Source organism: Pagrus major, chromosome 9 (assembly GCF_040436345.1).
Source record: "Pagrus major chromosome 9, Pma_NU_1.0".
Classification (NCBI taxonomy): domain Eukaryota; kingdom Metazoa; phylum Chordata; class Actinopteri; order Spariformes; family Sparidae; genus Pagrus; species Pagrus major.
In genome coordinates, this window is record NC_133223.1 from 30501023 (window position 1) to 30516379 (window position 15357).

Genomic DNA, 15357 nt, shown 5'->3' on the forward strand with positions numbered 1-15357 from the left:
TCATCACATGTGAATTTCACATTTTACAATACATTTGGCTATTAATTTATTTTTTTACATGTGAAATAACATTTTTATGCAAAAGTTTGATAATGTCGCATGTGAACCCGACATTTTCCAGATATAACTGAACATTGCTACATAAGAAATTAAAATGTTCACATGTGGATTAGAGTTCCCTCATGCAGAAACAAAATGTTGCACATAAACTCTTGAAATTTACTTTGTCACACGTGAAATCAACATTTTCACACAATCTAACTTGCAATTTTCAAATCTGAGTCTTTTTTCACATATGAATGAATGATTTTACACGTGAAATTACATTTTCACATAATTTACACCCGTTCATATTTGAAACAAAAAAACAAAAGATTGCACATCAAATCATGGGAAACGTGCCTCATTACATGTGAATTCAACATTTTCACACATCTTGACTTGTGATTGTCTATTTTTCACGTGAAAATAAAATTCAATCAAAATTCAATGTGAACTGGACATTTCCACATGAGAAATTTACATTTTTCATGTGAATTTCATGGATGATTGACTTTTTTTGCATGTGGATTAGGATTTCCACACAAGTTTCAGGATACAAATTTGACATTTTTATGTTTTCCACTGTGAGTTTTCGTCTGTTTCAGAGAGCTGTCAATCTGATACAATTATATTGGACCTCTGAACGGCCTGAGGGCTGTTGGAGGCTTTAATATCATCACTGCTACAAATGTTTTTCATCATCCAACTGCACCTGTCTCTCCAGAATCATTGTCAAACACATCACACATTGTCTTCTTCAGTTCATAAATGCAGTAAAATGATTGTCCCAGGTAACGTTACTGATTTAGAATAATTCACAGAGCTCCTCCTCAGGCTCGGAGAACGACTGATGGGTCTGAACTGTACTTTTCCTGCAACATGCCTCGTATTCGACCTTGTAGTGTGAGTAAACAAAGACAAATGAGAATGAGCCACCTGCTGCCCGACACAATAGCCAGAAGCTGCTTCCTCTCCGGCGCTGTCCTCCACGTCACCTCGCCCAGCTGCACCACCGCCATGTTTACGACACGTGTGATGATGAAAATGTTCCCGGTGGTGTTTTTGTGTTTGGAGGCAAGCTGCGACAGAAAGCGGAGAACAAATAACTGTACAAAGCTTCCAAAGAATATACATCTACGTATCCGTCACTGTCTCTGAAAACGGGTCAGTCCACGTCGTCTCCGCTGTCACAACATTTTCATCTCAACTCTGTCAGCACAGCGTGGAGGACAGCAGGACGTAGAGAGAAAACACGGGGAGCTGCGGCGTGCTCAGGGTAACGGCGGCCGACGGCGGGGGGCGTTTCTTCTGGCGCGGCCCGTTACACAGCGGCGTGTTGCAGCAGGTGATGCACACCGAGTTGAGCTTGCCGGTGCAGAACTGCTGGTAGCCGGAGGAGGCGATGAGACAGGCTCCTGACGAGGCGCAGGACTTTCGGTAGTGAATCCCTGAAACAAGGACAGAAAGGGACAAGTTAGGGCTCGTAATGAGAGGATCAGAGGATGTGAGAGGGAACAAAGACAGAAACAGGAGAATAATTAAGGATAAATCTTTCCTTTCATCGAGGGGAAACATCTCAACAGCTGTGTGTAAATTGGGTTAATGCCCATTTTACAGAGCTCTGTCAGCCCTGAGTGAGATGTTGGCATACCGTACCATATCCACATTTCTACATTCACGTTACACGTGTACGAGCTGACTCTCATTTCTAAAGGTGAAGCCAGAGACCACTGTTCAAGACGGTGTTTCGACACTTATAACACGGGAACCACAGGAGATTTTTCACAGGACGTCGGGACATTTTCTAGCCGAGTTGGTGCCAACAAAACCGGATATGTTTGATGAGATGTCGTCACTATCATTATACTTCCTATTGTGCTGTCGTGGCCCGGGGCTGAAAGACCCAACGAGACCTGTTGGGTCATTGACTGTTGTGTTTTATTGCTGGAGATTCAAAAGTAGAGAACGGCTCTTTGTGGCTTTACATCACTGATGAAATGCAACTAAGTGGCCTACATTTACTCGAGTACTGTACTTAGGTCCAGTTTTGAGGTTCATGTACTTGAGGTTTTTTCATTTTCTGCTGCTTTATATTAAATTTCGGAGCCAAATATTCACTTTTTACTTCACTACATTTATTTGCTAACTTCAGTTACTTTGCAGATTTAATGCTGCATCAGAGGTATTTTATTATAATCTTTTATACTATCCTTTATTCTTAGTTATTCCTTTTTTAAAACCTCAAGGCTTCGTTTTTGTGAATAAAGCTTTCATGATTAAAGTCTCTCCCTCTGACACCAACTGATCTTTGTCCTTTTTACAGTAAATCTGTGCATGAATGAATGTGAAGGTTTCTGTCTGTTAGTGAAAGAAAAGCACCCAAACACACTAAAAACTATATTTAGAGTCACCTCCAGTGACTGAGTCCACCTCAGAAACATTCACTTATCTCCACCTGCTCTGATCTCAGGTTTTGGTTATTTTTCTCTTTCACACTATAAAGCGTTGATTAAAGAGTGTTTGTGGGATTAGTGGAGGGAGGCCGTAACATTTGGCTGACATTTTCCTTCAGAGAAGTTTTAGATTTCGAGTGCATGAACTTCCAACAACCCTCGTAATGTGTGACTCCTCTCTCCACCCGGGTGCAACCGATACAGCCGAAGACCCGCCTGTTCATTTAAATTGTGCATCCTGCCATGTCTTACATACACCGCAAATACCAGCGGAGGTCCCAGGAGGTGTTGAGTAATCCAGAGGAAACACAGTGTGAAATGTTGCCGAGCTCTGGAGGGAAATGTCCCGTCTCCCCACACAGCCCGGAGATTAAAACCCCGACTCACACTGAGTTTATGTCTCTAATTTCGGACTCTCCAAGAGTCGTCTTCTGCTCAAACCATAAGAAGACCGTTGATTTTTAAGACGACTTAAACAGAAAAACGTGTAAAGTATGAAAATCTCGTGGCAGTAACACAATCTGTTGGTTTTTATCTCGAGCCGTAACCGGAAAATAACGACAGCCGATAAGACGAGCAGTCGGTGGAACATGAGGTGTAGTAAAAACGGATTTAAAGACTTTTCTCACCTCAAACAATCGAGAACACGTTACTTTCATCTAGAAACATCTAAACTTTAATCCACTCATTGTATTTTATTCATAAAAGTTCAGCTTCAACAGTTTTCATCATGTGTTTTTAGTGATGGACTGTGTTGTGTTGTACGTTTCTGCAAACCACAGCTCGTCATGTTTTTGGGGGTTTTGGTTTAGTTACTGTTTCCTGTTTTATTTTGTAAGGTTCCTCCTCATGTGTCATGTTGTGTTGCTTCCTGTCATGATTGTCCTGATGAGTCTCACCTGTCCCTCATCAGCCTCCTGTGGATTTAAGTTCCTGTCTCGTGTCTGTGTTGATCCTCATGTTTTCTTGTGTTTCTGGATTCCTGCTCATGTCCCCGAGCTTCTGGTTCGTTCTTCTTTTGGTTTTTGTATTTCTCTTTAGTGTTTTTGTGGATTTGCTCCTGCCTGTTTTTTAGTTTTGTTGCTTGCTCTTTGTACGTTAGATTTTAGACGGCGGCTTCATTATTAAAGCTCTCGTTTCAGCTTTTGTTTTCAACCTGCCTGATGGTTTTTGTGTGTCTTGCATTTGGGGTTTGCACTATTTTTGTAAACTGTAACACAGATTTGATGAAGCTTTACGTCTGTGATTCCAGCTTCTTAAATGTGAATATTTTCTGGTTTCTTTCCTCTTCTGTGTCCGTGAACTGAAAATCTCTGGGTTGTGGACAAAACAAGACACTTGGGAACGTCATCTTTGGCTTCAGGAATCACTGACTGACATTTTTTTTATCCACTGAATCCTTGAAAAAATAATGTGTAGATTTAATCAACGCTGAAAATAACCATTAGTTGCAGCCTTGGCTGTATTCAACTGCTTTCAATGCTGAATGTAAACTGATCCTGTTACTGCTTTCAGATCTTGAACTTCAGATGACATTTCACTTCCTCTCAGCCTCGGTGAGTAAAGAACTTTTACTCTTCAGCTGACAACTTGAAGCTGTCAAAGGTAAAACCGAGGCTGCACAGTCTGACTAGATTTACTCTACGAGCTGCTTCTTTAACTTTCCCTCTGTGGGGATTTAAGATCACATTGAACAGTCTGTCACGGTGAAACTGAGCAAAGGTTTAAGCCTTCACTTCCACTGCAGACATTTTGACTCGTCATGCAGGCTTTTGTTTTTCTGACATCATTAAAAAGTCGAGTTTTCAACTTGTGTTCTTGAACGCATCACTGAAGTTGACAGCTGTTACCAACTAAATAAAAGGCCTCAATGTGTTCACGTTGCAGGTTAACTAACTCTCAATATAAACTTTTTGTTACAGTTGTTGGGTGAGAACAAACGCTGTGAAAGTGCTGCCGCCAGATTGAAAACAGCGAGTAGCGACATAAAAACTGCTGTGTTGCATTTTTCACTTCAAATAATAAAATAATCCCCAAAGGTTGTGATTTTATTAACTTCTCCAAAGAATAAAGGGCAGCTAAAGAAGTGTCTGTGGCTTCAGGTTGTCCAGAGAAGATGAAAATGGTGAAAACCGTGAGACCCGACCAGTCAATACGTGTCCAACCTGATCACAGGTTAGTTAATGATGTTACGGAGTGAACGACATGTGCCGATCGTGTCTGTAGATCGGAGTGAATCAAAAAAGAGTCTTTGTAAAGTTACAACTACAGTTTTTACTGTGGAAAAATAAGGCCGACCGTTAAATAGCTGCTTTTTGAATGGAGTTTGGTTTCCCGGTCTGTCCACTCGACAGATCACCAGGAGCAGAGGCTGTTTTAATGTTAATAATACACAGAAATTGAGTTAACCTACCTTCTAATGAAGTAATGTTGGAAGTGGAGCTAAAATACCTTTTATATTAAGTAAATGGAAAATAACTTTGTGTTTTTTCACTATAAAAACAGTGGCATCATGTAAACAAACTGGTATTTAAAGGGTTAAAATCCTGAAAATGAATGAATATTTCACTTTATCAGTTGCATGAGGGTTAAAGGTGCTATATAAATAAAATGTATGATTATTATAATATTTGTCGGCCTTTAGCCTTTCAGAAACAACGAAGCAAACTCGCTGCACACGAGGAAGACGCACACCTTCATTAACGTGGCGCTCTGACAGATCCAACAGCACCATGAATTACTGTCCTTTTAAGTGCTCGGTCAAAATTTTTATTTCTTAATGAAATTCAGGCTTTTACTGCTAAAAAAATACAGCTTTAACGTCCCCGCTGAGCATTTATCTGGATGACATCTTTATGTTGGCTCATATACCAACTGCCATCTGATTTCACTGCTCAGTCAAGTTTGATTTAGACGATTAATAAACCCCACGGAGCCGACTGATGCGCGTCCAACACCGCCAGCCAAGAGGAAACGCTTGATTTAAACAAAACAATGCTTTATTTAAAAGAAAGAGAACTGAGTCAATCGGCCTTAACTACCTATTTCTAACTATTAGCTTGTGTCGATACTGTTCCTTGTTTTTGTCAGAACCACAGAAGTTAAACTCGTGTCATTGATTGGTGATTTATTCAGTTTAAATCTAATTTAGAAGAGCAATCAGCACTTGGACACGTCGGACCGCTCGCTCCATCCTGTGCAGCCGACTGTGATGGTTCTCATTAAACTAAAGAGCAAAAGTTCTCTCAGAAAGTTGATAAATTTTCGCCCCTTTCCCCCTGTAAATTAACTCAACGGCGTAATTTAGATCGAAGTGCTGAATCTCAGAATTCCCAGGCACAAATGAAATTAAATCCCCCTCGAGCTCCTCCGACGTTATAAAGTGTTTCCCTGTTGTGTTTTCTGGGATTCATTTTGTGTGATATCTGCTCAATAACTGTGCTGCAGCGCTGCATATATTTTCATGCTCATTATGTGCACATATGGAATATAATCACCATGTAGCAGAGATGATGTTTGTGCTGAATTTCAATTAGAAGAGCTCTCCTGGCAACGCATTATCTCAAGGTGATGAATCAAATATCAGATAATTAACATCATAATCTAATTAGGATGTTTTCTAACCTGCTGTATGGAGATAATAGACTTTATCTCTTCAACTTTTCTATTAATTAGGATGTCAGGAAAAACCTAAATGTGTTGTATCAGAGCTCCTCCTCACTGTTTCACGGTCGTTATCAGTTAATATTCGGTGGTAGATTATTTCTAGTGTTTACTGCTTAACAGAGCCTGACAATTACATTTCTAAAGATAAACCGAAAGAAGCAGCTCGAGATAATTTCACAATATTCTGACTCGTTCAAGCGATCACAAATATTTGTTTAAGAGTCTTCTGGAGGAATAAACATCAGAGTCATGACTGATTCTGCTCCGATCCAGTGACGTCTGACAGGAGGAGAGCTCAGAGATTACTTTTTAAATTTGGGATTAAAAAGTGGATTTATCTTCACTCCTGTTTATCAACCTGACTGCAGCAGTGATCGTGGAGGTGATCTCTGTTTTGTAATGTTGACTGCTGACTGGAGCTGGAGGGGATGAAATGTACTTTACTTCATTAACGTAACGTCAAAGAGAGAAGAGAGAGAACCAGAGTCTGCTGAGTGCTGAGCTCAGTGAGAGTTGACCTCAGTGGGTGTCGTCGTCTTGCTTACGGCTGATGTTCATTAAAGTAATCCAGCTGTTTGGGGAAGATTGACAGTCAGACCTGCTTCACTGTGGATGTATACAACATGTATGTAACAACCACCACCTCTGATAAAGCTAACATCAGCGCCGGCTCCTCCGACGGGCTAACATCAGCGTCGGCTCCTCCAACAGGCTAACATCAGTGTTACATCAGTCATTGAATCTGTTGTTAACATAAAAATATTGATTCCTGCAGATTTAAATATCATTTTAACATAATAAATATACCAAAGTAGACCACTGTGTTTATGTTGCACTAATTAATCCATTATAAGATGCAAAATTCTTACAGCGAACTCTAATCCTACGCCTTTTGGATGTGGCTTTGTCTGTTTTTACATTAATTTAGTCACTGTTCTGGAAATTGCCTCTGAAAAATTGAAGGGAGGCCAATTTCATATCCCTCAGCACCGTACATCTTCCTCCCCCTCGCCTTTTAAAAAGAAGGGCAGAGGACGTTGAAATGAAAGGTGGCCTGCTGGAGCGTGGCAATCATCCCTCCTTTAAAGACAGTGGGAGAGGAACGGTCCTCGCTAAGGTAAAAGCAAAGTCTTTTATCATTTCTGCAGGCATAATCAGAGGGGAATGAAAATGATGATGATAGTGATGGAAGACTGAAGCCAGGCTTGTCTTTTGCTACCCAACATAAAAGTAGCCATCATTATAGTGGAGGTTGTGCACGTGTCTCTCTGCTCTTGATGGTTTTGACGGAGGATTTTCACCCTTTAAGTTCTGCCAGGTGGCCTCTTTCTCAGCTGGAGAGCTCGATCGTTGGAGACCGACTGTACAAGTCGCTCCGGATACGGAAGAAACTGAAAATAGCCCAGTTGAGGACGTTAATTAGCACCTCTACATCCTTTACATCCACATTACAGAGCTGCATGTACAGCCAGTCACAGGGCACAGTATTCTCAAACATCCCCATTTTTTTTTTTTTTTTTTTTTTATAAGCACAGTGCACAGAGGTGGCAGTGCAACTGTGAATGTATGTATTGCATTTCAAGTAGAGATAAGGTGCAGGTCAGTTGGGTTTCTGAGCCTCCTTTTCATGCAGAGCAGCATTAATGATAACACCGGGAGATAAAGGCTGGGATGTCCAAGAGCATTCATGCGGAAATTTTCTTATTAAGGAACTGTCGACTCTACAGCGCCGTGCGCCCGCCCTTTGGATTGGGAACCACGTTTACAAAGACGGGAGCTTATTGCTTTTGCTCATCAGCAGCAGAGAGAGGAGGAGGGGGAGCAAAAATGGTTCCTAATTTTCGCTGGGTGTGAAAACGAAGTGGACCCGCGGCGTAAAGAGTGACCTTTTAGTGTCTGAGGTTTCAACCAGCTGCAGCAAAACAGTCTCGCACACACAACAGAGACATTATTCATTACTTAAACCTGCACAGGCTGAATTACTTGCACCTAAAAGTCTGTGAGCATAAACAAAGTTTCATTTTATAAATCTTTACTGATTACGATGAATTTATGAGCACAAAACAAAAGCAATTTGATTTAATGAATGAAGAAGACGTCGACCGAAGCTGAGATAATCCGAGCTATGACGGATGTTTACGTCAGGTTAATGACGTCACTCATAGAGGGACATTTAGACATCCAGTAGCTTAAACGGCACATGCATAACACAAATGCAAACATGAGTATAAAACACAATAAAGTGACGGTCTAGCCACCAGAACTATGAACTGTCATGCTACAGTCTGTGCACACTGAGGTAGTTTATCTGTACGGGGGTTCAACAGTGCATGTATCGCCCAATAAAGTAAAAAAAAAAGGACAGTGCAAGAATAAACTAACACTGTTGGTGATATAAATTAATGCAAATTGAGATATACATATTAACAAACTTAACTGCTGCATATAGAAATTAAAAGGAACGATAAATATTAATAAGAACAAAAAGCAATTATCAAACACAGATTTTTGTGGCTAATAAAGCAAATAACTGACAGACACAGAAGTTTGTGGCTCCAACAGCTCAGGTTGATCATTAACTTCCCACAGCCAGATTGGACAGGTGTTAATAGCTTCACTGTGTTTTAAATCACGTACAGGTTAAAAGCTTACAACAATAATAATAACTTTATTTATAGAGCAGCTTAAAAAATAGAGTTAACAAAGAACCAGACTTTGGTTGCAAAAAAGTGAAAACTAGTGGAGATGTGAATTTTTGCAAATGCCTTCCTGTTATTAAGTTGATTACCGCAACTATTCAGCAACAGCGTTTTAAATGAATGAATGTTGCCTGAGGGTCCTTTTGGATGTTCAGGACAAATTTCAACTCGATCCAGTGAAAAATAAACGATTGGTGAAGTTCAGAAACACAGAAACACACCCGACACAAACAAACCTCCCAAACACCATCGCAGGAAGAGCGCCAGGCTTTCATAGTGGCCAAACTGTGTAATTACATCACTACGTGACACGGCTCCATTACCGGCTCTGAAATGTACTCACAGTATCACAGTAAAAAGTCTCCCTCTGAAGGACATTTGTGGTCAAGACTATTAAAGTTAAAGGTAGAATCAGCAGGATTTGTCCCAGCTGTTCCTGAACGCACCACAAAGATAGTTGAGTGTTGAGTCTCATTCCCAGGTCGTCAAATAGCCACATTTTGGGTTGGTAAAGCGTCCCGAGCAGCAACAAAGTGAGAAAATAAGAAAATCTCTGCAGATACGAGACACTAACACGCCCTCTTACGTCTTTTACGTCTTTGTTTCGTCTCGCTACGTCTGCTGTGATCAAAGATAATCGATAATTCCCTTCAAATGCATTCAAACTAAAGTGACAAGCCTGTTTTTAAAATGTGAGGAGGAGAGAGTTCAGATGTTTGTGTTTAAATGTAGGGAGGAGAAGTCAAAAGTTGTCAGAAAAATGAAAAACTCAAGCGGATATCGATCGACGAGACTCTACCATAAAACTTGCATGATTCGAGGCTTCTAGTGAGGCCTGAACACACTCAGAAGACACACACCTGCCACTGTACTCGCAGCACCAGCTCATACTTTCTCTCCTCAGTTGATATCCATGACTTCTGTTTCAGATACTGATCTACAGCTCACACTTTCATCCTCTAATAGAGCAGTGACGGGCAGCTCCCCACTGACCTCAGATCAGCCCACAGACGCTCTGGCTTCTGGCTGGAGAGATTGTCTTCTTTGTGTTTCTCTATGCTCTCTGCAAACATGCCCACAATATAAACTGTAACCGGCTTCTTGCTCTTCTTTTGTTGGGAAACAAGACATCAGAAAACTCCTCGAGCAGCAACAATGCACAGCCTGATACTGTGACTGCAAACACAAACGAACTAATCCTGCCCTCACAACAACTAGACGGCACTCGGAGACTCTTGATTTCACGCCTTCTCTTCACTCCATTCACAAAGATTCATATCGCCACCAAAGTCTAATCCGATCTTCTTGGATTGAGGCCAATCTGAGACGTCCTGACAGGAAATGAATGAGATGAAAACATATTCATGACGACGGAGACGAGGAACCAGCTGGAGATGTGACGAACTCACCGTCCTCCTTCACCAGCACCTCCTTCTGACACATGTCCTGCACGTTGACGGTGCAGTTGACGATGAAGTCCGGCGTGGAGCAGTCGTGTGTCATCTCCTCACACTGGTAGCACTGAATCTGCAGAGCCAGCCCTGCAACACACACACACACACACACACACACACACACACACACACACACACACACACACACACACACACAGAGTGAGAGACAGTCAATTATTAAATCTGCTACCATCAGATGATGCTCAGCAGCAGGTTACACTCCTCCTCCATCAGCAGCAGCACTTTTCATTTATATCCTCCGTTTATGATCTTGGGCGTCGTGAATAAAAAGTGACCCAGTTTCATCGTAACGTGAAGTTCAGTTTCATTTTGGTGAAAATTCTGGAAGACTTCTGGTTTCTTGACCGTTTCGAATTGATGTGACAGACACCCTCAATTATTTATCTGCATGTGAGTTGCTGCTGCTGCAGCACGGTTTCATCACGTCTCGCTTTGATAGCTGATGTTTAAATATCTCCGACATAAAACTGACTCGCTTCACTGAGTCTGATATGTTCTCAATCAAGTGACTGGATTTCAATGTCAACATCAGGAGACGTTTTGAGTGGGGATGAAAAAAAAAGACCAACATTCGTCCCCTTCATTAACCTGCTCCACCTCATCGTCTCGCAGGTGCAGAGGAGTTGTGTTTGTTGAACTGAAGTGCAGTGCTCGGTCCAAACATGCTGCTCCAAAGGGGCAGATTCGTTGGTCTGTGGAGTTGCTGCTTGCAGCTGCAGAGAAAAGCTAACTCAAACAAAATTACACCTGACACGGTGCTTCTTTGGGTTCTGAGCGACACACTATGTCATGACATAGTTGCTTCCCCTGGCAGAGCTCGAGTGTGTGCATCATTTTGGTTCAGGCTAGACCGATTACAAGGGCCAATATTCAGCATTTTTCAGATTATTGGTCTACTTCTAAAAACTACATTTATTTATTTATTTATTTATTTATTCATTCATTTGCAGCATCTTTTTTTGGTCTGTAGTCACCACTGTGGTGTCTCACCAAGCCACCAGAAAGTGCGCCAGACTTTCAAGACAACCTTCGTAGTGGTAGTAGTCAAAGTCCCGCCCACAACACCATCTGATTGGTTTCACGTCACAAGTGTTAACCCATCAACACTGAATAATCTGAATCTGCAAAGTAACTAGTAACTTAGGTTATTAAATACATTTAGCAGAATGGAAGTATAAAGTAGCAGAAAGTGGAAATACTGAAGTAAAGTATCTCTAAATGTTACTTAAAGGTGCAGTATGTAAGAACTGGCCACCTCTTGAATACGTGCTAAAAAGAAATGAGGAGGTAGCATATCACCTGAGTAACTGCAAACTGCTGTGAACTGTATAATAGGCTAGTTAGCTCAGTTAGCCATGCAGCTAGCAGTCCAGTCTAGGAGCTCAGAGTGGTATAATGAGAAAGGACTAGCTTAAAGCTTAAAATCTCACCTCCAGTTCTCGCTGAAGAATAAAAAAACTGCGTTGATCTCGTCTCGCCACCCATCCAGACTTGTTTTTCATTACTACAGCAAGCATTTACACCACGCTGATCTCCATTTTGTTTACGTCTACTTCCCCATGAGATCACGTGAGAGGGATCACGTCCCACTAAGAAAAATATGTATCCAGTGGAGAGACAGAATGAAAGTTCTTCTGACGTCTTTTCAACATCCACTGCTGAGGTCCAGGTGACGTCCTAACGTGGTTCAAAATTAAACTTTTTACAGTGTAATTTTAAACATATTTATTCGGTAGCAGACGTCTCAATAACATCTTGCGGTTCAAAATCAAAGAAAATTGCTGCCATCATAAAAACCTTTAATTTTATAGTTGGCAGCCTTCTCACCTCTGTACCTCCACCACCAGACACGAAAGTCAGCTAATATATGTGTATTCAGAGCACGATGTGACAGATACTGCAGGAAACTGCACGTGTTACTTGTTTACATAAACATTAAAGCAACATTATGTAGAATTGTGTGATCTGGCGCCCCCCACAGTTCCACTGTCATAAATACAAATCTCAGGTAGACAAAACTCACGACGTCATCACAATGTTACGTGTTGAAAACTTGTATGTTGAAGGGAACATGTCTGTAACGCTGTGATCCGACCTTCTCGCTGCAGTTACACAGAGCAGAAACAACAGACAGAGACACTGCTCAGCCTGTTACGAGACACTGAACCATCAGCATGACTACGACGCTGTTATTTTAAGGTAAAAAAAGTTACATAATGTTGCTTTAACTGCCAACATTTTATCCTGCAGACTGGGCTGCAGAGACGCACTGCCGCCTGACGGACTCTGATTATACTCCTATAATATCTCTGTGATCCGTCAGAAGCGTCTGAGCTGCTGAGACGACACCTCGAGACCAAACCACCTCTGCAACAGAACAGAGACACGGCTACAGATGTGTTTCTGCGATATCATTAATTTGGTTAACGTTGCTAAATCAGAGCATGCACAGTGTTTTCAGCACAGTCATTGATTACGTTTTGAGGGATCGGGTCCAAGCATCTTTTAATACTTTCAAAACTGGCAGAGAAATAAGACCTGAGCCTGGCTGGTACTTGATTTTTCAACATATCCACTGATGTTATTCATAACAGTTGTGACAAAGACGTGTAAGAGAGGCGGGATGTTTTAGTTTAAAGGGGCACTATGGAGTTAAAATGCAAAAAAAGGTAATATTCAAAATAACAAGAAAGTAATAATACAAAGTAATAATACAAACTCAGATATTGTTTTCCTGCAGATATAAACAAATTAAAACTCTGAATTTGTTTATTATAATCAGTCATAAAATATCGATCAATGAAGATTTTTCTGTCCTAATTCAAATTCCTTCCCGTAAACTACACAGCGCACCTTTAACATTAAACTTTATTGATCTTAATGACATCATTGCACTGAAATAATAAACTTCAGTGCAGATTCCAGCATTATAATCTCTAAAAACATCTCTTTACACTGCTGCATATCGGACCACATATACGCCGATACCGATTTATCAGCGAAAGGTCGATATTGACAGATGATATCGATCGGGCTCTACTTTTAAGACCATATCAATGGTCATGCATCAGAAATGAGAGGGAATCTTGTATTTGCTGCAGAATAAAACATGTTACTGGTGTTTGAAAGGAGCACGAAGAGGAGATTTAATGCACAAATTCATCGGTCAACATCAGTAAAACAGCCAGTAAACATATAGTGTATAAGTTTGGTAAATAAACCAAATAGTGGAAGTTATTGACAATATTTTCAGTGGTGGGATGCAACTTAAAACAGATTCTTTACTAATTTCATTTTACAGTAATTTATGCATCTAGTTCACCACATTACAGAATGAAATATTGTATTTTTTACTCCTTGACTCAGTATTTTAACACTATTGATGTCCTCCATCACCGCCTGATCAAATAAAAGCCATCAGCAGACTTGGAAAAACGCTCCTCTTCACTGCACCACTGCGATGAATGCAGGACATCATCATCACAGAATAAAACAAGTCAAATTCAGGGAGATGATTCACAGTTTAAAGTGAAGTCAGACTGGCTCTGCTGTCTTTATCTAAACTTACCTGCACCGTGTCAGACGCACAGGAGCGCAGATTTAACAGACTACAACCTCTAATCGATATAAAAGGTGTGGCACCTGATACTTTAATCTAAGTACGTCCAATTTATTTAATCTGTCCATCCAATAATCAGAAACCTGCTGAACTTTACAGAAAGACACCGCTGGATCAGATCAGACCGCTCCAAGCTGTGCGCACTGCCTCGCCACCACTGCGCTCCTTCTCCCCCCAAAAAAGAGCCAAAAAATGAACGAGGTTTGGTTTGAAGTTTTGGTGTGAATCGACCGCCCGAAAGTCGCCTTTAATCCCGTGAAGTGTCTGCAGAATAAAGCGCAGTGTGTCCTCACCTGAGCTGAAGAAGAACAGGAGCAAAGTTGAGACGGTGAACAGCCGCATGGTCCGTTTACTGTCGCTGTGCGCTCGAACATGAGAGGCGGAGGGTCTCCGGGGCTGAGGCGCGCACACACAGCAGCTCACAGCCGGGCATGGTGAGCCTCAACACCGCCTGCGATGATGCTTCACCTCGCTCTTATCCGCCGCTGACGCACGGGCATGGCTAGAGTGCACCACGTGATCAGACAGGCACTTTCACCTGATGTCCTCAGTATTAATATTAATATTAATATTATTAAAGGTGTTTTATATGGAAAGATTTCAGCTCAAAGCTTTCACAAAGTAAATTATAAACAATGTGAAGAAAATAACAGTTTTGACTTTATGTTGTTTATGTCGGCGAACTGTGTTTAATAGACACTAAAGTTAGCATGCTAACACAGCTAACAGTAGCTACAGTCATGTATGTATAATAATAATAATAATAATAATAATAATAATAATAATGTAGAAGTACTGATGGTATTTCTGGTAATTATTTAAATTACTTTATCTTTTTCTACATCCACCACTACTACCATTACCACTACTACTACTACCACCACTATTATATCACCACCACCAACACCACCTGTACTACTCCTACCACCACTACCACCACTCCTACCAACACCACCACTCGTACCAACACCACTCCTACCACCACCACCACTACTCCTACCAACACCACCACCACCACCACCACCTGTACCACTCCTACCACCACCACTACTACCAACACCACTCATACCACCACCACTCCTACCATTACCACCACTACTACCAGCACCACTGCCACCAGTACCACCACCACCACTCCTACCACCAGTACCACCACCACCACCAACACCAACACCACCTGTACCACTCCTACCACTACCACCACCAGTACCACCACCACCACCACCACTCCTACCAACACCACCACCACCACCACCACCACTCCTACTACCACCACCACCACTCCTACCATTACCACCACTATCACTACCGCCACTACCACTACATAAAAATAAAAATAGAACAAGATGAAACAATTTCAATAATAACGACAAAATAAAAACCAAAGTGCTTAACGGTAAATA

The 15357-nt window shown here is 41.3% G+C and overlaps 1 protein-coding gene across 1 annotated transcript; it reads right to left on the reverse strand.

The window, feature by feature from the left end:
• Positions 1 to 1254: 1254 nt before the first annotated feature.
• LOC141002034 (ly6/PLAUR domain-containing protein 1-like) lies at positions 1255 to 14296 on the reverse strand. Its single transcript, XM_073473197.1, has 3 exons — positions 14248 to 14296; positions 10270 to 10401; positions 1255 to 1490 (listed from the first exon to the last, which is right to left on the reverse strand). Exons 1-3 carry the CDS (start codon positions 14294 to 14296, stop codon positions 1255 to 1257), a joined length of 417 nt encoding a protein of 138 aa, XP_073329298.1.
• Between the last annotated feature and the right edge of the window lie 1061 nt (positions 14297 to 15357).